This window comes from Mustela nigripes, chromosome 13 (genome assembly GCF_022355385.1).
Source record: "Mustela nigripes isolate SB6536 chromosome 13, MUSNIG.SB6536, whole genome shotgun sequence".
NCBI lineage: Eukaryota > Metazoa > Chordata > Mammalia > Carnivora > Mustelidae > Mustela > Mustela nigripes.
The window spans coordinates 39,063,420-39,090,605 of record NC_081569.1 but is presented as its reverse complement, the minus strand read 5'-3'; the positions used below and the strand labels follow the sequence as shown (position 1 = coordinate 39,090,605).

Here is a 27,186-nt window from a genome sequence, read left to right as displayed (position 1 = left end):
AAGGAACTCTGAATGCTAAAAGGGAAGGGGGATGATGGCGCAGGAGAAGTTGTGGGAAGGTGAAAAAGAACTCCTTTCTTTTTCTAGATCACCTATCTACAATCAATTAAGCAAATGTCTGGCCTCTCGGAGGACATACAAACAATGTATGTCCCTCAATTTGGGTAATAACGTTTAGGAACAATATTCTAAGACTGTGAATTTGTATCCCCTTCTTATTTTCCTATTTAGGCTAAGACTTGGCAAATGGACTGGATTATCAACATACTATGAAGATGAGCAAATTTCCTATCTTTTTCTCCAGTCAGTGATTAAGAACACTCCCAGACAGTGAGTAAAGTAGGGTGTGTGTCCTCCTAGAAGAAACTGAGGCTAAGGTTAAAATAAAGAATATAAAGAAAATCTAAGAAAGAGAAGTGCCTTCACAATTCCAACAGTTCACTCAATTCGTCCGCTAAAAGGAAAAGAGAGGGTAAGCAAGATCGGTGTAGAAATGACAAGTATTACTTTACAAAGATCATAAGTAATGCATAAGGCTAACTGAACTATCCTCTCAAAAGAGAAAGTTACATCAAAAGGAGCAGTAAGGGCTACAGAGCATCAAGTGACTACTGAGGCTTCTCTGTTATACCAGGCCTAATCTTCCCCAACCCTTTTCTGCCTACCTACAACCTGACACTAATCGTAACACATCAACACAATCACAAAATCCTCAGATCAGTTTGCTTCTCCCACTCCTCAATTTCCTGCTATGCCCACACAGGTCTCAAGTGGAGACTATATGACATTGTCTCATGAGCATGTGGCTGATTTCAGAGTCCTCCAATGTCTGTATGAGTCTCAAACTGTTTATATTGTTAAAACTTTACTCTCCGCTCTCCTACAAACCCATTATCACCACTGACTGTCTGATCCTGTTGATTTTCCTCAAGTTTTGTGTACAGTCCAAATACATCTACTTAGAGATAAGTGAATAGGTTACATTTATTTTATGTGAACAAAATGGTAAGAGAAGGAGCCTGGGGTGGCTCAGTTGGCTGGGCAATTGCCTTCAGCTCAGGTTATGATCCTGGAGTCCCGGAATCAAGTCCCACATCGGGCTCCCTGCTCGGTGGTGAATCTGCTCCTCCCTCTGACCCTCCCCGCTTCTCGTGCTCTCTCTCATTCTCTCTCTCTCAAATAAATGAATAAAATCTTTAAAAAAAAAAAAAAAAAAAGGTAAGAGATTCTACCTATAATTAACTCACTTAGGTTAAAAGAAAATGTTGCATACACACATGATCTCTCAAACCACCTGTATTACTTTATTAGTTCAACAAGAATATTCTGTAAACAAAAAGCCCACATTTTGGTAGCTCTTGAATGAATGTGGGAAAAGTCAACAGATTAACTTCTTCACCATTTTCCTATGATACTTCAAAACCCTCCCTCTTTCAGCTCATATTTCTAGTCAAAGAAAATTTTGCTTTGAAGCAGGGCCTTTCATTCAGTCCACTAAAAAGTTTATTCTTGATGCTTCCTCATTCCCAAGAAGAAGAACAGGTTTAGACGATCAGTAGACGTTAATACTTAGAACCATTAGGAGAATCGAAACACAGTCTAACATCAGGCTCTCTGCATAGCAGGGAGCCTGCTTCCTCCTCTCTCTCTCTGCCTACTTGTGATCTCTGTCTGTCAAAAAATAAATAAAATATTTTAAAAAAATTGTATTTTGTTTTTCAAAGTATGTACCTACCTAGGTTATATCACAATTTTAGAGATGACATAGCAAAAATTAAAACAGCATGTAATACATGACCTTCATCTACTCCACATGATCACCAATACTAATTTATTTGACATTTCAAGCGCCCATCAATAATATCAACTAAATTACTTAATTATAATTTTGTTACTGATCCTTCAATTCCCAATGAACTAAAAACCTCATCGGGTCCTGAGAAACTACATCACTGGTTTGCATCTGAACATCTGAACAGGCAGTTTATTTCTAGATGAGTGTAGACACAGGCAGCTCCAGAGTAAAAGGAAGAGGGTAAAAAACTAGGAAAATTTCCCAATTTCCCATGAATCAGGTTGACACTGCAATTTCAACACCATGAAATAAGATTTCAAAGGTAAGATTCAACTGTATTTAACTAAAAACACCAAAAACCATTTCAGAATAAAAAACACTACCACTTCTAATTTTCTACATTCCAGACCTTCTCAGTTAGTTGTAGTAACCTAGACCATCAGAAAATCCTAGAGAATTTAGAAAAAAAAAAAAAAAAAGACCACTAAATTGGGCCACTTTTGCAAGAGCAACAAGAACAACTTGTTTACTATATAAAATTCAACATTAGGGTTGTTTTTCTTTTTCCTCCTGAAACAAGCACAGTTTTTGAATATTAAGAAAAAGAAAAAAGACCACCTCATAAAATTCCACATACCTGGTCGTGATAGCTGGTACCAGAACTGCTGTTGGCTCCACAAGGTGCTTGTACTTGTGGAGGTCTTTCCACAGGGCAGGTAGGATCACTAAAGGAGGGAGAAACTGGGACAGGTGGGTGGGGAGTATGATGGTGGTGGTGATGATGTTGAAAATGATGGCCATGCTGCTGAAAGCAACTTGTGTGTGGATGTCCTAATGCATGGTGATTCTGTGATGACCCTCCACATGGCGAGTGCTGCGGACAGCAGGAAGGTAATCTTGGCATTGCAGGAGGGCCAGTTTCTGTTACAGCACTAGATGAAGTTCTCCTTGAGTCATCTTGAAATAAACAAAAATGCATATAACATCAAATGATCAAATATCACTATGTGAAACATAGAGACTCTGTATAATAGTCTATAATATAATAAAATAATAAATAATATAATATAATAAAAGTAAATAATTAATTGTTCAGTAAATTCAAATCTCTATAAATAAGAATGTGATAGCACCACATTCTTACTAAATCCGCCCATCACATAATTTTGGATAGTGATCTTCATTGGGATTTTTCTGAAAGCCTAAATTCCTCACGTGACTCATATTTACCATGATGGTGTTTTTTTGTAGATTTTTAAGTTTTATTTATTTAAGTAATCTCTATCCACAACACAGGGCTTGAACTCATGACCTGAGATCAAGAGTCACATGCTTTTCCAAGTAAGCCACCAGGCGTCCCTACCATGACGTTTAAATGACCCTATCGGTTGGAACGAGCAATTCTTGATCGCAGGGTTGCGTCTGAGCCCCATGTTGAGTATAGAGATTACTTAAAAATAAAATCTTAAAAGGATATTTTATTTTTACGTAAAGTATAAAAATTAGAACAGTGGAGGGGTGCCTAGGTAGCTCAGTCAGTTAAGCATCTGTCTTTAGCTCAGGTCATGATCCCAGGGTTCTGGGACTGAGCCCCATATTGAGTTCGCTGCTCAGCAGGGAGTCAGCTGGTCCCTCTCCCTCTGACCCACCCCGTGCTCATGCCTGCTCTCTCTCTCTCACAAATAAATAAAAACTTAAAAAAAAGGAAGAGTGAAGGGCCCAGAGACCTGTCCTTTCCCCTTCCCCGCTTCTGCACCTAATACCTGAGCCATCTCCTCAGAACGCTTAGGATTTTAGAGCACCACTATTCCAGCCCTATTTCAAGAGTAACCAAGACCAGGGATACCCTGATCCTTTTTGGCTCAAAGAACCTAGCCAATCTCTTCGGGGCTGGTATACTGATTAGAAATATTCTAGTTACTCACAAATAAATACAAAAATCCAACCCAAACTGGCTAAAATAATAAAAGGAATTACAGGCTCACATAAATGAATCTGGGTGCGGTGCTTCAGGCTCTGGTTGATAGGTCTGATTGCAGCAAACCTCCCTGTAATCTCCCTCAGTCTGCCCTCCCATACTTGTTCTATCCTGCCTTTCCTGATTCTCTTCAGGGCAAGGTCTGTGATCTAACCTTGTTAGGCAGTATTTCCATTCTAAATTTCTATATGTTGTTTTTTTTACCCCCCAAGCTCCTAGTCTGTCTTATTTGGACAAATTTCTTGTATTCTTTTGGAAGCAGAATTCAGGAATCTGTGAACTTGGATGGAAAAAAATTACTAATTTTTACTAATTTCCAACTGCCTCCTGGAGTTAATACTACCTTCTTAGCATCAGTTGAGAGGTTAAATATTATAAGTAACTTGTAACAATAACAAAAAAGTTGACAAGGTGTTTACTTTTTTTTTTTAAGCTCCCTCTTCTTTTTTTTTTAAGATTTTATTTATTTATTTGACAGACAGAGATCACAAGTAGGCAGAGAGGGAGAAATGGGCTCCCTGCTGAGCAGAGAACCTGATGCGAGGCTCGATCCCAAGACCCTGAGATCATGACCTGAGGCTTAACCCACTGAGCCACCCAAGCACCCCTCCCTCTTTTTTTTTAAGATTGATTTATTTATTTGAGTAGGGATGGGCAAAGGGAGAGGGAAGGAGAGAGAGAGAGAATTTTCTGGAGACTCCTCACTGAGCATGAAGCCTGACATGGGGTTCAATCTCACAACCCTGAGATCATGACCTCAGGAAAATCAAGAGCTGGACACTTAGCAGACTGGGCCACCCAGACACTGCAAAGTGTTTACCTTCAAAACGAAATTATAGCAGAGTCAAAGTCAGTTCTGTAATTATGTCACTTTCATTCACTTGCATTCCAATTTTCTTAAATAACCTGGACAAAGTTACAACTAGTTTATCAGGAACAGACTATGATCAACAGCCTATCTTTGCTATGCTGATTCAAACATTAATTATTTTCCATATGCTGTAATATTTGTAGCATTAACTGTTATAGTAGCATTACTTCTGGCAACATTTTCAGGGTTTTATCTCAACTTCCAGGACAAAGTGTTGCACAAAAATGAGTATCATTTATTGTGTGACTTCAAAAAAATGATCAAAAATCTCCGGAACACTAAATCCATTCAGTGGGTAGACTAAATGGCCTTCATAGTTCCTTCCAGTTTAGATGCTTTAATTTTACAAATCCAACTATTTGAGGTTTATGTCCAACTCTAAAATGTAGGAGAGGGGGGCGCCTAAGTGGCTCAGTCAGTTAAGCATCTGCCTTTGGCTCAGGTCATGATCCCTGGGTCCTGAGACCAGTTCCACACCAGGTTCCCTGCTCAGCAGCGAGTCTGCTTTTCCTTCTCCCTCTGTCCTTCCCCAGCCCTTGTGCATGCTCTCTTTTTAAAAAATAAAATAAAATAAAATGTAGGAGAGGAGTGTGTAATCAGAGCAAAAGATCTGTCACTAATAAGGCTGTGAATGAAGGAAAAGACATGATACTTCTTTGTTCAGAAAGAACTTGCCCTCTTTGTCTTCAAATATTTCTAATACAAAACAGAGTGAGAGAAGAGAACACATTACTATATTTACAGCTGAACACATATTTAAAAGGTCATATCACTAACAATATGGCCTCAAAAAGACAAGTGACCTTAGAGTTCTACTTCATAGGGTACAATTTAATCTGTTTTCCTAGAGTGCAGAACCTCTTTGTTGTTTAAACAGACTAGCAACCCAAAGTAAAGGCAACTCTATCTCCTCTTGTTCCAGAGTTACTGACAAAGGAAAACTGCCATAAATTAGAAGTGAAATACAAAGATCTGATCAAGCAAATAAAACACTTCCTTTTTATTAGAATGAGCCCAGAGTGTCCACTAAAAATGAGACAATAACAAACCTGCACCAGAAAAACTAATTCCACGGCCCAGTGACATAAGACTGGTTGAAGTACTTTCACTGAAATTCTGGAAGGATTACTGAGAAGTATTCACGCATCTATTCATTCATTTGGCAAGTCTTACACATAATAATGGCAAGGTAAAGGATCTACAAAAGACACTGGAAACTACAATGGTGAAAACGAAGTCCTGGCCTTTTTTTTTTTTTTAAGTAGGCTCTGTGCTGAGCCTGGAGCTCAATGGGGGAATTGAACTCACTACCCCAAGATCAAGACCCAAGCTAAGATCAAGAGTCAGATGCTTAACAGACTAAGCCCCCCAGGCACCCCGAAAGTCCTAGCCTTTAAAATAACTTATGATGTTGGGGGGTGGGATTATGGACATTGGCGAGGGTATGTGCTTTGGTGAGTGCTCTGAAGTGTGTAAACCTGGCAATTCAAAGACCTGTACCCCTGGGGATAAAAATTTATGTTTATTAAAAAAAAGATAAAAAATAACTTATGTTGTCTGCCTCTGTTGTTTTATCTTTGGCAACTAGAAACAGAACTGCACAATGTAGGTGGTTCAATAAGCCCTTGCTAATTATAAATTCACCTTGCAAGGGAAAACAGACATGCATGGAGCTAAGTGCTAAGAAGAGAAAAACTTGACCTTTAGTCCTCAAGGAGATCATCATCGAGTACAGAAACAATTTAGGATATATTAAGATTTAAGATATGTTGATTCCAGCATTAGAACAGAAGCACTGGCATGGCACCTGGGTGGCTCAGTGGGTTAAAGCCTCTGCCTTTGGCTCAGGTCATGATCCCAGGGTCCTGGGATCGAGCCCCACATCAGGCTGTCTGCTCCGCGGAGAGCCTGCTTCCTCCTCTCTCTCTTTCTGCCTACTTGTGATCTCTGTCTGTCAAATAAATAAATAAAATCTTAAAAAAAAAAAAAAAAGGAACAGAAGCACTGGGTTCTATATAGGGCAATGCTGTGTCCCAAAGAACATTTGGCAACACCTGGAGATAAGTTTGGTTGTCACACCTGAAGGAGAAGCAGCACTACTGGTAATGCTGCTAAATATCCTACAACACACAGGGTAGCCCCCAAACAAAGAACTGTGCAGCACAAAGACAACAGTGTCAGGACTGAGAAATAAAGGAAGAGTATAGGCATAAAGGAAGAGTATAGCTCCAAGCCAGTCTTCCTAGGTTTGAATACTTGCTCCATTATCATATAACCATGGGCATATAAAATAAGAAGAGTAATACAATCTGCCTCCTAAGTTATAACATCGCCTATAAAATAAGAAGAGTAATAGAATCTGCCTCCTAAGTTATTACAAAAATCAGAGTTAATATAAATCATGGACCAATATTACAAGCTCAAAAGATGTTAGCTATTGGGACGCCTGGGTGGCTCAGTGGGTTAAGCCGCTGTCTTCGGCTCAGGTCATGATCTCAGGGTCCTGGGATCAAGTCCCGCATCGGGCTCTCTGCTCAGCAGGGAGCCTGCTTCCCTCTCTCTCTCTGCCTGCCTCTCTGACTACTTGTGATTTCTCTCTGTCAAATAAATAAATAAAATCTTTAAAAAAAAAAAAAAAGATGTTAGCTATTATTGTCCCCTAGAACGTTAGTTCTACTAGGACAGAAAATTTATGCTTTCTGCCCAATGCCTACAACAGTACCTGATAAAAACTCAATAAAAACTGGAATAAATGAATATATAAGATATCATGCATGGTTAAACAATGAGCACATAGAAAATTCAGATAGATGATGCTTGGCACATGTTGAGTCTGAGGTGACTGCAGAATGGTCCAGAGATATCCAATAGCCAGCTGTGTATGAAAATTTAAAACAAAGAGAGGGCTCTGGAAACAAAAACAAAGGTCACTGGCATATTGGTGGTAGCTGAAAACACACATAGTTATGAGATGGGCCAGTGAGAAAGGTTAAGAACAGAGGCCTCGGAGAAAACAGAGATGACAAGAAGATTACTGCCAGACTTTTAATATATTTATTTTGACAGGAGTCAGAAGCAAGTTAAAGGAAGAATTTAAGGTATAGAAGATCCATTTAAGTGTACAAGACTTAACACAAATGTACATATGCGCACTAAGGGAATGAACAAGCAAAGATGCTGAGAAGGTAACTGTTAAAGCAAAGTCAAGGAGACAAGAAGGGACAAGAGGTAGAGCATGAATAAAGGAACTGGAAAGGGGGCGCCTGGGTGGCTCAGTGGGTTAAGGCCTCTGCCTTCAGCTCAGGTCAGGTCAGCCCAGGGTCCTGGGATCCAGCTCCGCACGAGGGGCTGCAGGGAACCTGTATCCTCCTCTCTCTCTCTCTGCCTGCTTCTCTGCCTACCTGTGATCTCTGTCTGTTAAATAAATAAATAAAATCTTTTAAAAAGGGCAGGGGGACTGGAAAGAAAAGAAAGGAGTTAAAAGACCAAGAGTCAGGAGAGAAGGAAGGGTTGGAAGTTATGAGTGCTTGAGAACCTTCATTTACTTTTTATTTACTTTTCCCTGGGGGGATCAATGTCCGGAGGAGAATAAGGGAATTATGGAATAGCCACTAAGGGGAAAGAAAGGGAATTAAATGAGATACATCACACTATGGCAACTTATTACCAAAAGCCCAAGATTAGATACCATAAATTCATGAGGCACCAATCTGCTTGGATCTGTAATTTTTACTAGCCCCATCTAAAAACCTGGATAGGAGTGAAGCTAGACGGCTTGCATGATTCAAAGATGGAAATATGCAAGAAGGTACAAAATAAAGACAGGATGTGAAGAAAATAGGAGACTGATGTTCTATAGTGTCTTAGCAGGAAATGAAGTCAGCAGAACTGAGTGCCCCTGATGTCATATGAGTACCTGTATATGCTTCTATCAGGTTTATTCAGAGAAACAATTAGGCCTGGAACAAGGTTCTGCTAGTTTAGAGAAACACAACACAAGCAAGTCTATCCCAAAGGTAGTCTTCAATATAGGTAAAGTAGCATCATGAGAAAACCATTCAGATAGTGAAGTCACTACCCTAGATATTAAATGTGAATTCTGAGTGAACAAGTGTCTTAAAAAACAAGTAATAAAAGCTTTGAGACAGTACTGAAGTTGGGACTGCGTCACATAAAATCTAGACAAGATGAGAGTACATAAAGCTACCAAGAGAAAGGAATGAATGAGAAAAGTTAAAATCTTTGCCTCAAAGATTATTACTAGCTTTGAAAGCATATTTGAAGGTATCCAGATACCTTTATTTCTGAAGTGGGAAGAATAATATAAATAACAAGCAAAGTTTAAGAATTAAATGATAATATATAAAATAACATATAAGACAGTAGAGGTACGGTACTCAGAAAAGAGTATACACTCGATAAATGAAATAAAAATTTGCCCATTTCATTTCTCCCTACTTTTTTTTTTTCTTCAAAGAATATAGTATTGAAAAGACAGCTCTGGGGGGCACCTGGATGGCTTGGTTGTTAGCCATCTGCCTTTGCCTCAGGTCATAATCCCAGGGTCCTGGGATTGACCCCCACATCGGGCTCCGTAATTGTGGGAGGTCTGCTTCTCCCTCTCCCCCTGCCTGTGTTCACTCTCTTGCTGTGTCTATCTAATAAATAAATAAAATCTTTATTATTTCTTTTAATAAATAAAGTTTTTTTTTTAAAAAGACATCTTTGGGGAAACCTCCTTGGACTGTGGATTCTCCCCTTAATTTTCCACAACAGAGAAACCTAAATCCAGCCACAAGAAGATTTCCTAATCTGTTCAATGTAAGCTATAAGGATATTGTAAGAATTAAATAAAATACTATTAAAAGTAAAAAATGACATGGAGCGCCTGGGTGGCTCAGTGGGTTAAAGCCTCTGCCTTCAGATCAGGTCATGATCCCAGGGTCTTCGGGCTCTCTGCTCAGTGGGGAGCCTGCTTCCTCCTCTTTCTCTGCCTGCTTCTCTGCCTACTTGTGATCTCTGTCTGTCAAATAAATAAATTAAAAAATCTAAAAGAAAAAAAAAGTAAAAAATGATAGAAAGCATAAGGTAGTTCCACTAATGGCGATATAGTGTTATCTATGAGCTACAGGGTCTATAACACCCTAGTTAGTAAATGTTTAGCAAGTTCCTATCTCCATGCCATCGTCCAGGAGAGAAAGGCTAGCTTAATGCTCAGTTAAACAGATAACAGGAGGGCGCCTGGGTGGCTCAGTTGGTTGAGCAACTGCCTTTGGCTCAGGTCATGATCCTGGAGTCCTGGGACCGAGTCCCACATCAGGCTCCCTGCTCTGCAGGGAGCCTGCTTCTCCTGCTGACCTCTCTACTCTCATGCCCTCTCTCTCTCAAATAAATAAATAAAATATTTAAAGAAAAAAAAAAAAAACAGGTGACAGGAAAAAGAGCCAGAGATATCCTACTAACTTAAACAATAATCTGAGGTAAGAGCTGAAACACTTAAAACACAAGAGTATATTCTTTGTGATCCTGGGTTAGGAAATGGTTGCTTAGATAGGATAGCAAAACAAAAAAAAAAACAACAACAAAAAAAAAAAAAAAAAAAAAAGAAAGAAAGAAAAGAAAAATTGAGCAAATGGACATCATCAATTTTTTTTAAAAAATTCCCATCCTCATTTTCAATTCTTTTGGGGACATACCTGGGAGTGAGACTATAGGTCATAGGGTAACTATGGTTTAACTTTTTGAGGAACCACCAGTGTTTTCCATAGCAGCTGCAGCATTTTACATTCCCACCAGATGTTCATTAGAGTTCCAATTCCTCTACACTCTTGTCAACACCAGTTATTTTCTGATTTCCTATTTCTATAGTTTTGTTTTGTTTTTCTGAATAACAGACAGCCTGATAAGGATAAAGTAGTACTTCACTGTGATTTTGATTTACACTTCTCTAATAACTAATGATGCTATTTTCATGACATTCTTGATCAACTGTGTATCTTCTTTGGAAAAATACCTACGCAAATTCTTTGCCCATTTTTAAACTGGGGTATCTGTCTTTTTATTGTTGAGCTGTATAAGTTCTTTACATAGTCTGGATACTAGACCCTTAACAGATACATGATTTTAAAGTATTTTTCTCCCATTCTGTAGGCTGCCTTTTCACTTTCTTGACAGTGTCTTTTGATGTACCAAAGTTTTAAATTTTGATGTTAGATTTACCTATTTTTTCTCTTGTTATTGTATTTCTAATTGGCCATTTAATTCTCGCTGATCTCTTTCAGTTGAGCTATGATACTCTGGTAATATACAGCACACAAACTCAAATATGAAATCAAAGTTTAATTCTAAAGAGACTACTTTGCTGATATACAGTTTATTCTACGAATATGCTCTTCCTAATATAGCTAAAATCTTAAAATCAATACTTTTTCTAACAAGAGTAATGAAAGCGGCCTCCCCCCCACTTTATTACATACCTCCTATAGAAGTACCAGTCATACTATTGCTTGTAAGAGTAGCTGAAGTCTCTGACACTATGGAGGGTTGGCTACCAGTGACAGCTGAAGCAGCATCAGAGGCCTGCTCAGAGGTAGATGGATTTGAATTGTTAATGGAAGTGCTTGTGGTTTGTGATTCCATTCTCGCAGAAGTGGTTGGTACTACAGTAGGTTCTATAAAACAAAAAATGTTTATTTGGGATTTCAAAATGTATTAGGTGACAGGTTATACTTTAATTCACGGTAACATTTTTTAAATTATTAAAACAAACTTTAAAAATATGAACTAATAAGTATAATACCTAATTAAAACTTTCATAAAGCTAGCTTGCAACATCAAAATGACATGGAACTAAAATATGATTACTGCATTTAAAAAAATCAAACACATATGCATATTCCAACAATCCAGGTGATTATTTCGGGGTAACAACTCTGTAAATTTTCTGATCTACCACAAAGAAAATGAGAAAAGGAAAGTAAAATCTTTTTATATTATTTTCATACAAATTGTCACAGGCTGTCAGAACAGTATTACAAATTACACTTTCTCTGGTACAGAATGGATTCTAGAGTCAGACTGCTTGGATAAGCAATTCTGATTTCACCACTGGCACTATAGTGATGGATAAGTTACTTAACCATTCTCCATTTCCTCATCTGTAGCATTGGGAAAGTACAGAATTTTCTTCACACAACTATTGTTAGAATGAACGGAAGTCACACATATAAAGCACACTTTATAATGGTTTATATATAGTGACTTCTTAAATTTTTTTTTTAAGATTTTTCATTTATTTATTTGACAGACAGAGGTCACAAGTAGACAGAGAAGCAGGCAGAGAGAGAGGAGGAAGCAGGCTCCCTGCTGAGCAGAGAGCCCAAATGTGGGGCTCGATTCCAGGACGCTGACATCATGACCTGAGCCGAAGGCAGAGGTTTTAACGCACTGAGCCACCCAGGCGCCCCTGACCACTTAAATTTTTTAAATTGTTTTAATCTTTTTTACAGGCCTTTTCATATGTTTTCAAAAAGTTTTTTTTACAAATATTAATATTCATCATTATATGCTAATAAAAATTAAAATTTTTATAAAAAGTAAAAAATTTCAGGCAGACCTTGACTTATGTACGATTTCTACTACTCTACTCTAATTATAAAGTAGTTGTTTAAAAATGAGACTGAGGGCACCTGGGTGGCTCAGTGGTTTAAAGCCTCTGCCTTCAGCTCGGGTCATGATCTCAGGGTCCTGGGATTGAGGCCCGCATCGGGCTTTCTGCTCGGTGGGGAGCCTGCTTCCCCCACTCTCTCTATCTGCCTCTCTGCCTATTTGTGATTTCTGTCAAATAAATAAATAAACTCTTTAAAAAAAAAAAAAATTAGACTGAGTATGTCCAAAGCAGAGTCACAACAATTGGATCAGAAAAGGGACTCACTTAATGTGATATAGAATTAGAGGGCAAACTACTGATTACAATGTGGTGTGCTAAGCTAATTCCAGAAACACAAATTGTCCCTGTTGATCTACATGGGACAATGTACTTTGGACGCTTAAACAAATGTATTTGCTTATACATAAAAAGCGGAGGGAAGAACCTCTTGTTTATTTGCAAATGGTGTATCTCCATTTCTCAGCCTTAGTATTACTGATGTTTTGGGTAGGGGGATTCTTTGCTAGGGATGGGAGTCAGGGTAGGGGTATGGCTGACAGATGTCACAGGGGAAAACACAGTTTCCAAAGCAGTAATCCTAGATTAATTAACTCTGAGGAATCTCTAATTAATCCCTAATATATTAATCACTGTCTTATAGATAATTTATGATGCTTCAAAATAAAAACTGAGACATGGTTGAATGAAATGTAGACAGTGGGAATAAACTATCTCTTTATGAACATCTTAATTCCAAAGAATTGATACTCTGAAAGTTAGGATCATCCAAGCTGCAAACAATCCATAGAAGAGCTGATTGCACAAGGCCTGTAACTCTACAGACCTTATGTATCCTTTCTCCAATTTATAGCTAATAAACTCACTTATGGCTCCTCATCTTCCTTTAAAGAAATTATGATAGACCATTTCCTTCTAAGATGTGACTAATACCTGAAGGCAATTTTTAGTAAGTGGGGAAACTCACATCTGTATTCACATACTCACACATGCTACCACTTTCACTAATCTCCACTGTACAACTCTAGCTTTCTTTTCTTAGTTGCTTGGATGGAGTTATAAGCTGAAAGAAAAATACTAAAGCTGAGCAGCACAAAAGGTACCAGTAATATCAGAGGATAACATTAACTATCACATTTCTTCCTTTTTTAAGTCGGCATGGATCCCAACACGAGGCTTGAACTCATGACAATGAGATTGAGACCTGAGCTGAGATTAAGAGTCAGTCACAACCAACTGAGCCACCCAGGTGCCCCAAATTTCGACACTGCAAATAACCAATATTTACCATATAAATTCAAGTTAAATTGTTTTTCTGTTGCATTTTAAAAGTGTCACTTCTATTTTTCATAGCAAAGTTAAAGTATGACAATAATATTATAAATGAAAGTAATAGGTAAGTCTAGGGTAGATCAAACTAACACTTATAAAAGGTTTTGGGGTTTTTTTTTTTTTTTTTCAGGCACCTAGGTGGCTGCTCAGTAGGTTAAATGTCTACCTTTGGTTCAGGTCATGATCCCAGGATCCTGAGATCGAGCCCCACATCAGGCTCCCTGCTCAATGGAGAGTCTACTTCTCCCCCTCCCTCTGCCCCATCCCTACTCATGTTCTCTCTCTCTCTCCTCTCTGTAATATATAAATAAAATCTTTAAGAAAAAAAGTAGGGTGCCTGGCTGGCTCAGTTGGTTGAACAACTGCCTTTGGCTCAGGTCATGATCCTGGGGTTCCAGGATGGAGTCCTGCATCAGGTTCCCTGCTCAGCAGGGAGTCTACCTCTCTCTCTGACCCTCCCCTTCTTGTGCTTTCGCTCTCTCTCAAATAAATAAATAAAATCTTTAAAAAAAAAAAAAAAAAGTTCTTCCCCCCTAAAAAAATAACTACTAAGCAATGAAATAGAAAGGATTTTAGGCACAAGTTACAAGCTGAGGCTGTTCTATCAACTGAAAAATAAGATTGGGATATGTGGGTGCCTGGGTGGCTCAGCTGGTTAAATGACTGCCTTCAGCTCAGGTCATGATCTTGGAGTCCCAGGATCGAGTCCCACATCAGGCTCCCTGCTCAGTGGGAAGTCTGCTTCTCCCTCAGACCTTCTATCCCTCATGCTCTCTCTCTCTCTCATCCTCTCAAATAAATAAATAAAATCTCTAAAAACAAAAAAAATAATTGGGCTATCTGATAACTGTCCATTTAACAATATTACCAGGAAGCAGTAGAAGGACTTTCACTATAGGAGTTTCAAAGATACTTGATTTTATTAATTCTTTTCATAATTCTATACTGTTACTAACCCAACTTACCATCTTCATCAACAGTAAGGTCCACAACTTCTGCTGCATTTTGCCTCAAAGGTTGTATAACAGTAGAAATCCTACTACGGTTCCGTGGCTCCTGTGGCCGACTTGTATGAGAATTTGAACCTTGGCTCCAATGAGATCTGGAGTGTCCAAGAGTTGAACGAGACCTTAAATGACATCAATATTAAATTAGTTAATATGAAGAAAGAACAAAATTTTTAGTTACCCAAGAAATCATAAGCCTTTCTGGTTGGGCTCCACACTTAGCAGGGAGGTCTGGCTGTCCCTTTCCCTCTCCTCCCTGCTCATGCTTGCTCTCTCATATAAATAAAATCTTAAAAAAAAAAAAAAAAAAAAAAGACTCTCCCTCTCCCACTGTGCACCCACACACTCACTCTCTTAAATAAATAAATAAACCTTTTTAAAAAAAAAAAGAAAAAGAAAGAAAGAATGCTGCTCTCTTTTCAATGGTTATTTTGAACACACACGGGGGTTGTAACCATGTATTTACATATTTTTAACACCTAAAATTATTCACCATAGGTAAAACTAACAAAAATAGCAACACCCTAAACATTAAATAACCCACATGATCCTGTACGTTTAGTCCAGACTAGATTTGAAAATCATGATTTTAAGAGGCCTAAATAAAGATAATTTTTTGGTATCGTCCTAAAAAACATTCAAGGCCCCAGAGATTTCCTGGGATCAGGAGAGGTAAGAATAGTTGCAGCTAGTTTATTAGTTTTGTAGTCATAAGACACTTCACTTGTTTGAGCCACTTTATGCTTTTAAAGCATTTAACCACAAACCCCCAACACCTAACACTTACGTCATCATTGTTTATTGTGGTGCTCACTGTACTAAATTATCTATAGGTATATATTTTATTTTTAAAAAATTTTAAGGATTCACTGTAATAACATGAACTGAGGGTAGAGAGGAGCATTATATAGAATATGAAGTCCTAAGGATCCAGGAGAAAAATATGTCTGTTTTAGAAAGGTGAGGCTTGGGCGCCTGAGTGATTAATCAGTTAAGCACCTGTCTTCGGCTCAGGTCATGATCCCAGGATCCGAGGACTGAGCCCCTGTCAGTCTCTCTGCTCAGGAAATAAATAACATCTTTAAAAAAATAGAGAGGTGGGGCTTATGAAGTTGGTTTTTCCTCTTGCCCAAATTGAATGTAAAATGCTTAGAAGCTTATTATTTAGGGGTTCCTGGCTGGCTCAGTTGGAAGAACATGTGACTCTGGATCTCAGGGTAGTGAGTTCAAGCCCCACATTGGGTGTAGAGATGACTAAAAAGAAATAAACTTCAAGGGGTGCCTGGGTGGCTCAGTGGGTTAAGCCTCTGCCTTTGGCTCAGGTCATGATCCCGGAGTCCTGGGATCGAGTCCCGCATCGGGCTCTCTGCTCAGCAGGGAGCCTGCTTCTCTCTCTCTCTCTGCCTACTTGTGATCTCTGTCAAATAAATAAATAAAATCTTTTGAAAAAATAAAATAAAATAAACTTCAAGAAAAAAAAAAAAGGCGAGGGCACCTGGGTGGCTCAGTGGGTTAAGCCTCTGCCTTCAGCTTGGATCACAGTCTCAGGGTCCTGGTGTTGAGCCCCACATTGGCTCTCTGCTCAGCAGGGAGTGAACTCCTCCCTGCCCCCTGCCTGTCTCTGCCTACTTGTGATCTCTCTCTGTCTTAAAAAAGATTTTTAAATCTTTTTTAAAAAAAGAAAAAGAAAAGAAGCTCATTGTTAGCATGTATGGAAAGAGTGAACAAAATCAATTAATAGGCAGTTATCAGGGATGTGAGTTCAACCACTCAGAAAAGAACCAGACTGAAAATGACCTCAGCAAGTGTAAAGCCTAAGAATTTATAAAGAAGCTCAAATTCTAAAATGAAATTCTCAAGTAAATAGGAGTATAAAGGTTAATTACAGAGACACAGCCAAAAAAAAAAAAAAAATAGTAAACAAATGTTCAGGGTAAAATGGTTTTGGTGTGGAGAGAGATCACTATTTAAAATTCTTGAGAAACCAAGATCCTGTAGTAAGACTGAACAGTCTCTTATTTCTGGGAAGCTCTCAATAGCTGCAAAAAGTGTCAGGTCCACTTTGCTGTTTATGAAACCAAGTATTACACTGAACAAAAAACCTGGCATATGAGGAACAGTTTCGCACAGACCATAGTGGTTCCTATGATTAGTAGCAACTGTCAAATCCTGAAACTAAAGAAACTGAAACACAGATGCATTCTCTCTTTAAAAAAAAAAAAAAAAGATTTTTAAGCAATCTCAACACCCAATGTGGAACCCACAGCTCCAAGGTCAAAGTTGCAACACTCCATCAACTGAGCAAGCCACGCACCACAGGGTGCATTCTCCCTTAGAGAGGAAAGCCCAAGAGCCAGCTAAAAAGTGACAAAGTTAATATTCCATGTAATATTAAGGAAAATAAATATGGGTCATGAGCACTGTATGTCTTTTTTAACATTACTATCCATTACTATAGTAAACACATCTGCTTGAACATGAAGCACCCCAAGACAAAAAAGATTTCCAGTTTCACAGACAGGTCCTTCATTTCAGCAACCCTTGTAGCTCAGCTAATAAAAACTGAGTCAATGTTGTACCAAGCACTAATGCAGTCACAGGATAACTGTGGCACCTACCACGGAGTATCAATTTTCCTCAGAGCCTAGGAAAATCATTTAAAACTTAAAACTAACAGATACATTACAGAGTGCTCTCTTCCATGCCATTAAAAGCTGCATTCCAGTGGGAAAGTACAAATGGAAAAGCACATTTTAAATATGGTTTATAACATGCTTCCAAAGTAAAAAAAAATCTTAAAGTAAGTAACACAAATTAAAACACCATGCGCAAATGCATTTCTCAATTCATTCTAACACAAAAATTAAGGTTCATCCACAGATTAGTTTGGTATACACCAAATGGAATAGAGGAGCACTTCATTGCTTCTCTCACCCATATCTGTAATCACCTAAAGCACAAGAAAATACCGCTAGGGATCCCCCCCTCTCTTCTTCCCCTCTTTTTAAAGTTTTTGGTCAAAGTGACACACAAAAGAGCAATTTCCGGTTATTTTTCAAAAGAAACGAGAATCTTTCATTCATTTTTAGTACAAGGCTTAGATGAAAACACTGAGTGAAGGACAACAACATTGTAAAAATATGTTCCATACCAGGCGGCCCTATTATAATAGCATAAACTTCAATGGTATTCATGAGATCTTCAAACAGATTATAACAAAAAAGGATACTTCAACATCAATACTTCTTAATATTTTTCAACACTTTCAATTTTAGTGCTATCTCCAATATTTATCTTTTATTCATATCTAAATTTCAAAGAAGTTCATGAACTCTCTGAATCATAAAACAAAAATTTGGAAATCACTAAGTAAAATTACTCTTTATCTACAACAATAACTCTTAACTCTTATTGTACACTTGCAGTGCTTAAAAAAAATACTGACCCCCAGGATTCTGGTTCCGCTCACCTGGGATATGATCCAGGGATCAATTTTATCTTTACTTTATAATCTTTCCAAGTGAGTCTAATGCAACCTGGTTTGAAAACCACTAATCTGGTATATGCTCAAATGGGGTCTCCCCCTGCAAATTAAAAAAATGGAAATATCCACAGCACAAATATGTTTAAATATTTATATTTAAAACTTGACATAAGGGCGCCTGGATGGCTTAGTCGTTAAGCATCTGCCTTCAGCTTAGGTCATGATTTCGGATTCCTGGGATCCAGCCTTGCATTGGGCTCCCTGCTCAGCAGGAAGCCTGCTTCTCCCTCTCTCACTCTTCCTGCTTGTGCTTCCTCTCTTGCTGTCTCTCTCTCTCTGTCAAATAAGTAAATAAAACCTTAAAAAAAAAAAAAGCCTCTGATTCTGGATTTCAGCAGCTCAGGTCATGATCTCAGGGTCCTGGGAAAGTCAAGCCCCTCATGGGGTTCAGTGCTCGGGACAGAGCCTGCTTCTCCCTCTCCCTCTCCCTTCCCCCACTTGCTCACTTGCTCACTCTCTCTCCAATAAAATCTTTAAAAAAAAAAAAAAATTCACATACACAACTAGGAATTAAAATCATACCGATAGCTTTCCCCAACTGTTACAATCTCCACTTCACTGTCGGTTGAGGTAACGTTAATTTCTTCATTGGCAGTGACCTGGGGAGTGGAGGAAGCTTCTATCACCACAACATCTTCATCGATACTTCCTGGAAACAAAGGAAAAGCATTTTAAACTAACTGAAAGACAAATATTTCTTTACTGTGAAGGCTATGAAATTCATTACAAAAGTAAAAATCTTACCTGTCAAATGGAAGTTTTTTTTTTAAAAAACAGAGCTAAACACACATAGTGAAAATAGTACTCACTCTCTTGATCTGTTATCTTCATGCTTACTTCGTCTTCTATGATTTTTGTACTTTATAACTTCTAGTGGGTTTCCATATTTATTTGTATGATCTCATACAGAAATATTAATCTTGTAATATCTAAAGGTATTAAGATCTTATATACTTACATCCCATAATACCCTTTAGTATCTAAAATAAAGATACTATATTTGCTATATATTTTACTCAAGAGTTTTGGTTTTTGTTAAGCAAAAAGGAGTTAAGCAGAGAGAGAGAGAGGGAGAGCGAGCGAGCACAGGCAGACAGAGTGGCAGGCAGAGGCAGAGGGAGAAGCAGGCTCCCTGCCAAGCAAGGAGCCTGATGTGGGACTCGATCCCAGGACGCTGGGACCATGACCCGAGCCGAAGGCAGCTGCTCAACCAACTGAGCCACCCAGGCGTCCCAAGATATGGTATTCTTTTAAGAAAAAGTAATTTTGGCTTTAAGCTATGAAATATGTCTTTTTTTGGTATCTGTTCTTTTCTAAATTACTCTAAGTTTGGAAAGAGCATCCTTATTGGGTTAATAGATAACATGTATTTGGTTCAGTGTGTTTCATTAATTATTTACTTCATCTAGAACTAATTTTTATTTATGGCATTAGGTAAGATTATAAATAGAATTTGGTCCTGTCTCACCATGGCTAAATAGTTATTCTCAAACCATCTACTGAAAAATCCTTTCTTTCCCCCCATTAAATTTTGATAACTCCCTTAAATATTCTTACATGTTTTATTTATATGCCATCTCTTTCTCCCCCTCGACAAAGATTCTTCTATCAGAGTAATTCTATTTTTTTTTTAAGATTTTATTTATTTATTTGACAGAGAGAGATCACAAGTAGGCAGAGAGGCAGGCAGAGAGAGAGGAAGGGAAGCAGGCCCCCTGCTGAGCAGAGAGCCCGATGCAGGGCTTGATCCCAGGACCCTGAGATCATGACCTGAGCCAAAGGCAGCGGCTTAAACCCACTGAGCCACCCAGGCGTCCCTATTTTTATTTTTTTAAACAGCTTCTCTGAGGTATAACTTTCATACTTTAAAATTCACATTTTGTCTCAAGGAGACATTACACATCCATGGTCATAGCCAAGAGGTGAAAACAATGCAAATGTCCATCAATGGATGAGCAGATAAACAAAATGTATATTCATACAATGGAATATTATTCAGCCTGAAAGAAAAGAACTCCTATCACATGCTACAACAACATGAACAAATAACCCAGTCAAAAAAAAATTTTAAATACTGTGTGTTTCCACTTATGTGTGAATCTAAAGCAGTCAAATTCATAAGGAAAGTAGAGTGATGGCTACTAGGACTGAGGGGAGAGGAAAAAGGGAGTTATTTATTAGATGGAGTTTCAAACTGCAAAGGATAAAGTTCTGGAGATGTGCTTCACAACAATGTGGATATAATTACTACGACTGAAATGTACACTTTAAAAAAATGGTTAAGATGGTAAAAAAAAGTAAAATAAAATAAAAGTCATGTTACATTTCTTCTACTGCTAATATTTTTCACAAATCTGGTACTGAATGTCTCCTTCTTTTATCCTTTTAAAAAACATTCCTCTCTGTTCATTACTATTACCAAGTCTGCAAGGAGTTTACAAGTCAGGTTTTTGTTTTTGTTTTTTTACAAGTCATGTTTTAATAAGAATTTTCCCACACAAATACTGAAAGCTAAAAATTTCACCCATTTTAAGTGCATATTTCACTGCTTTTAGTAAATTTACAGAATATGACCATCACCTCAGTCCAATTTTAGAACATTTCCAACACCCTTAAAAGATCCTGTGTGGGGGCGCCTGGGTGGCTCAGTGGGTTAAGCCACTGCCTTCAGCTCAGGTCATGATCTCAGGGTCCTGGGATCGAGTCCTGCGTCGGGCTCTCTGCTCAGCGGGGAGCCTGCTTCCCTCTCTCTCTCTCTCTCTCTCTCTGCCTGCCTCTCTGACTGCTTGTGATTTCTCTCTGTCAAATAAATAAATAAAATCTTAAAAAAAAAAAAAAAAAAGATCCTGTGTGACCTGCTTCAATTATCACCTCTCCACACCCAATCCTACACTCCTATAACTGACCTGTGTTTTGTCATTACGGATTGGTTTGTATTTTCAAGAGTTCTGTATCAATATGGAATTATACGTTACATATACTTTATGTCTGGATTTTTTTTAAGTGTCTGGATTTTTCATTCAGTGAAGTATTCATTTGTGATATATACTCATGTATATCAATAGCTCATTCTTTTTTATTATTGAGTGGTATTCCCATTATATGACTATATCACGATTTGTTTATCCATACTTCTGTTGATGGACATCTGGATTTTTCTCACTCTTGACCAATACAAATAAAGCCACTATGAACATTAATCTACTTGAGTTTCCCTCTCCCTTTACCAAGCACATGGAGGGGAGAAGCAGAAGGAGGGAGGAAAAAAAAGTCTCCAGCCAAATCACCACAGAGTGAGGAACCAGACATGGGGCTTAATCCTTCAACCCTGACATCATGACCTGAGCCAAAATCATGAGTCAGATGATCAACCGACTGAAGCACCCAGGCTCCTCAACTTTTCATTTTCTCTTAAGATTTTATTTATTTGACAGAGGGGCAGAGGCAGAGGGAGAGGCAGGCTTCCCGCTGAGCGGGCAGCCCCATGCGGGGCTTGATCCCAGGATCCTGGGATCATGACCCCAGCCGAAGGCAGATGCCCAATGACTGAGCCACCCAGTCGTCCCCAACTTTTCACTTTTTTTTTTTATAAACATATATTTTTATCCCCAGGGGTACAAGTCTGTGAATCGCCAGGTTTATACACTTCACAGCACTCACCAAAGCACATACCCTCCCCAATGTCCATAACCCCACCACCCTCTCCATATCCCCCTCCCCCCAGCAACCCTTAGTTTGTTTTGTGAGATTAAGAGTCACTTATGGTTTGTCTCCCTCCCAATCCCATCTTGTTTCATTGATTCTTTTCCTACCCACTTAAGCCCCCATGTTGCATCACCACTTCCTCATATCAGGGAGATCATATGATAGTTGTCTTTCTCTGCTTGACTTATTTCGCTAAGCATGATATGCTCTAGTTCCATCCATGTTGTTGCAAATGGCAAGATTTCATTTCTTTTGATGGCTGCATAGTATTCCATTGTGTATATATACCACATCTTCTTTATCCACTCATCCGTTGATGGACAACTTTTCACTTTCTTAATGCTGTCTTTTGAAACACAAAAGTCTCTAATTTTGATGAAATCCAAACCAACAATTTCTTTTATGCATGATGCTTTTGGTGACATAAAATAGAAATACGCCTAATAGAAAGTCACTGCAAATTTCTCCTATGTTTCTTCTAGAATTGTACATTTTAGCTTTTACATTTAGGTCTATGATAAAGTTCCAATAATATTTGTTGAAAAGACTAGAAAAATTCTATTTTGACACCTAGTAGATTCAAGTTTTCCTAATTCTTTAGGATTATAAAATCTAGGGAAAAGGAAAATTCTTGAGATTTGGACTACACTGGCATTAAGCAATATTGATGAAGCTCTGACATCTCTATAAAACACATTTTTTCATCCAAGAATATATCTTGCCATCTATCAATATCTCTTCCTATAGGTTTGATCTGCATTATAAAAGCTAATAAAGCTATATAAATTTTCTTCATCGAGGCCAAATATACTCCTATTAAGATTATTCTTAGAGACCTTATTCTCCTTGTTGCTATTCTAAATGAGTTCCCTTTATTCTTATTTTCTCCTAGTATATATGTATAACATTGATACTGTATATGCATCTTTATCCAACTTTTACCGAACTCCTGCATATCACAATGACAACAAATGGTTCTACTTTCTTGTCATGGTGGAACCACTGACTTTCATCTCTAACAGACCTGTACGTCATCAAACATCTGCATTATTTCAAAAGCTGACCAGTATCTGGAAGAGGTACAAGCTCATGACAAAGATCTACAATGTACTCTCTGATACTTCAAAGAGGAAAAGAGAGCACGCACCAGCAAATCAGAGTCAATGAAAGATAATCTGATTTGGAGAAAGTTATTTCTGAAGTAGTTTTTAAGTTCTAAAGACTACACACATAGACATATTGAGGTAGAATGCATTTTTAACAGACTAAATATATCTTATAGGCAGAGGGAAAAAATAGCACTTGAATGTCTATTTAAAATAATATCCTAGATTTAATTCTCAAATTACTTTTCCAATTCTTCCTTAAGTATGCACACGATGCAGCTTAAGGCAGGAGTAAAAAAGAATTGTATATTTAAAACTAAGAATAGTATACATATAAATAAAACTTTTTTTTAATACTTCCCTTATTTTAACCCACCAACTGGACATTACTATTCTACATGGAGAAAAGCTACACCTGCATATAAACTTTACTAGTGATTTCTCTCCATGTATTGTATACATGCAATTTCCTTAAAAGCCTATAAAAAAATACCCAAACATTACAAACACATTATAAACAAGCAAAATCTAACATAAATGCAACAATTTGAAGTTCCAGTGATAAGTGATACAAAGCTAGCTTTGTTAAGGCATTAAAATTCAACATAATTTTTTGGAACATGGACTGTGTAACTGAAGGTTATATAAGTAGCTGATACACTGTTATTCTACTGTTTAAGTATCCTTTTTCTAGAAAAAAATTTTGCAAGCGTAACTTGAACATAATGCTTGTAACCAAATAATAATCACAACCAGCAAGATTTGGACATCTTAGTGTTTTTTCTAGAATGGCAATTATTTAAAATTTAAAGGAAAATTTCCTAAAAGTATGAAGTTAAATCTCAATACTACTTAAAATCAGGAAAATAGATCATTTCTTATTGGAACAATTTTATTTTCAAGCTGTCTCTTACATTTAGAAATATTAAAGGGTAAGTAACTTGAATAAAGCTAAAACATTAGAGTGGTAGGACCCTAGGTGATTTTTAACTGTTTATTTTTTTAAGGTTTTTTTTTTTTAATTTATGTATTTGACAGAGAGAGATCACAAGTAGGCAGAGAGGCAGGCAGAGAGGAGAAAGCAGGCTCCCTGCTGAGCAGAGAGACCAATGTGGGACTCGATCCCAGGACCCTGAGATCATAACCTGAGCTGAAGGTAAAGGCTCAACCTGAGCCACCCAGGCACCCTTAACTGTTTAAGATTACTTATGTTGCGGGCACCTGGGTGGCTCAGTGGGTTAAGCCTCTGCCTTAGGCTCAGGTCATGATCTCAGGATCCTGGGATCGAGTCCCGCATCAGGCTCTCTGATCAGCAGGGAGCCTGCTTCCTCCCTCTCTCTCTGCCTGCCTCTCTGCCTACTTGTGATATCTCTCTCTCTGTCAAATAAATAAATAAAATTTAAAAAAAAAAGATTACTTATGTTGCTTGTACTTTTTAAAACATAAGGAGGAAAGGGTAAAAAAAAAAAAAAAAAGAAAAGAAAAGAAAATCAGAAGAAAAGCAACAGCTAACAGCCTGGAAAGAAGGTAGGTACTTTAATACAGGTCACAGAAATAATGGCTTCTCTGACTGAGTTCTTCATGAACTCAACAATCACTTCTATTCCTGATAAAGAGATCACAGATTCTCTTGGCAGCAACTGTAAGAAATTTCAAACACTATAATCACCAATTACTCTGGTTGGTCCCTCTTTGTCTTAAGTCTGGCATGATGCTAATAATAAGAATAGCATCCAATTCGTGGGCACATACTTTGTGCCATGTACAGTATTCTGTGTGTCTAGTTCCATCAAGAAACTGAAACTCAGGGCACCTGGGTGGCTCAGTGGGTTAAGCTGCTGCCTTCGGCTCAGGTCATGATCTCAGGGTTCTGGGATCGAGTCTCACATCGGGCTCTCTGCTCAGCAGGGAGCCTGCTTCCTCCTCTCTCTCTGCCTGCCTCTCTGCCTACTTGTGATCTCTCTCTGTCAAATAAATAAATAAAAATCTTTTTAAAAAAGAAACTGAAACTCAGCAAGTTAAAATGACTTGTCAAACAGTAAACAACACTGGGAATTCAAACCTAATTTCAATTCTAAAGCTCATATGCTTCACATAAACTACATTAAAGTGCTGTAAGTACCCAGTATGTAGGTGCTAGTTACTACCAAAAGCAAGATCTTTCTGATACCAGCTACTTTTGCTACTGCTCCTGTCTTTTGCAGTAACAAACTTAATCAAGTTGTAGCAGCTCTGACTCCTCATTAGGATTCTTCTATATCCAACAGAATTGAAAGCATATATATCCACAAAGATTTGTACCTAAATGTTCACTGTAGCCAAATACTGGACAACTCAATGTCAATCATCCGACAAATGGGTAAACAAAATAAATGTGGTATATCCATACAATGGAATACTATAAAAGAACTAAATAATAAATATCCATACAATGGAATACTATAAAAGAACTAAATAATAAACGGACACTAATTACTGATACCTGCTACAACATGAATGAAACTCAAAAACATTACACTTAACGAAAAACACCAGACACAAAAGATCACACATGTGCATTTTTATGAAAAGTCCAGAAGAGGCAAGTCCTTAAAGAGAGCGACAGATTAGGCTATGTGGGACTTAGAACCGGATAGGCATTAGTTTCAAAGCAGGAGGGATCTTTTGGGATTAATGGAAATATTATAGAACTGTACTATAGTAATGGTTGCATAACTTTAAGTATACTATAAATCACTGAATCATATACTTAAAATGATGTACTTTATGGTAGGTAAATTATACACCTCAATGAAGCCGGTTTACGGGGAAAAAAAAAAGCTATAGAACATTCCCTGCCAAATACAAAACTAGACTTCAACAAATGAAAAGACATACCATTTCAGAATATGGTATGTCTTTTCATTTGAAAAGAAATATATCCAAATTTTGGATATTTAATATCCAAAATACTAATTAAGTATGTCAGTTCACCCACTTTACGCAACAAATACAACCCCAGTAATAATATTATCATGTGTCTCCCTACCACCAGTATCCTCAGATAAATAAGCTAAGAAATGGGGCGCCTGGGTGGCTCAGTGGGTTAAGCCGCTGCCTTCGGCTCAGGTCATGATCTCAGGGTCCTGGGATCGAGTCCCACATCGGGCTCTCTGCTCAGCAGGGAGCCTGCTTCCCTCTCTCTCTCTCTCTGCCTGCCTCTCCATCTACTTGTGATTTCTCTCTGTCAAATAAATAAATAAAATCTTTAAAAAATAATAAAAATAAATTAAAAAAAATAAGCTAAGAAATTTTTTTGTTGTTGTTGTTTATAGCAGCTTTATTCATAATTGCCAAAACATGGAAGCAACTAAGACGTCTTTCAATAGTGGGTATCAGCAACCAAGATATCCAGACAATGTAATGTTATTCAACACTAAAAAGAAATGAGCTCTCAAGCCATAAGAAGACATGGAGGGACCTTAAATGCATATTACTAAGTAAGTTAAAGAGCAAATGAGAAAAGGCTACATACTGTATGATTCCAGCTATGTGATATTCTAGAAAGGGCAAAACTAGAAAGAATAAACAGGCAAAATATAGAAAATATAAAAATCTATAATTTAAAAAATGTGTTTCTAGTGTAAGCTTAGACAGACCCATGGAACATAGTGATAACTCCAAATAGGTCCAAATGCCTATGGAAATTTAGCATATGACAAAGAAAGTATCTCAAGTCAATTGGAGAAAGAAAATTTTTAATGATTTGTTTTGGGACGACTGGACAGCCACATTGAAACAAAATGGATCCATTCTTCATACTGTACATAGGATAAATATCACATAGATGTGTGCTTTAAAAGGAAAGAGAGAAGAAAAGAAAATAATGCAAGGTTTGGGGGAAAAAATAGGTTATTTCTCCTATAAATTTGAAGTGGAAAAAACTTTCCTAATTATGAATCAAAACCCATAAACAGTAAAGATAAAGATCAGCAAATATGACTAACCAAAAATATATATAGATATTTGGCATGAGGGCGCCTGGGTGGCTCAGTGGGTTAAGCCGCTGCCTTCGGCTCAGGTCATGATCTCGGGGTCCTGGGATCGAGTCCCGCATCGGGCTTTCTGCTCGGCAGGGAGCCTGCTTCCCTCTCTCTCTCTCTCTCTCTGCCTGCTTCTCCATCTACTTGTGATTTCTCTCTG

At 37.9% G+C, this 27,186-nt stretch overlaps 1 protein-coding gene across 5 annotated transcripts in view; it reads right to left on the bottom strand.

Moving 5' to 3' along the window:
- Window positions 1-27,186, bottom strand: part of RNF111 (ring finger protein 111) — a 96,465-nt gene that overhangs the window by 17,784 nt on the left and 51,495 nt on the right. For all 5 annotated transcript variants that reach the window (XM_059372028.1, XM_059372030.1, XM_059372031.1 and 2 more), the window contains exons 3-6: window positions 18,716-18,842; window positions 14,608-14,771; window positions 11,121-11,315; window positions 2,433-2,752 (exon numbers count right to left, since the gene is read on the bottom strand). In XM_059372028.1, coding sequence (XP_059228011.1) covers window positions 2,433-2,752; window positions 11,121-11,315; window positions 14,608-14,771; window positions 18,716-18,842 — 806 coding nt within the window. The remainder of the gene's footprint in view (window positions 1-2,432; window positions 2,753-11,120; window positions 11,316-14,607; window positions 14,772-18,715; window positions 18,843-27,186) is intronic.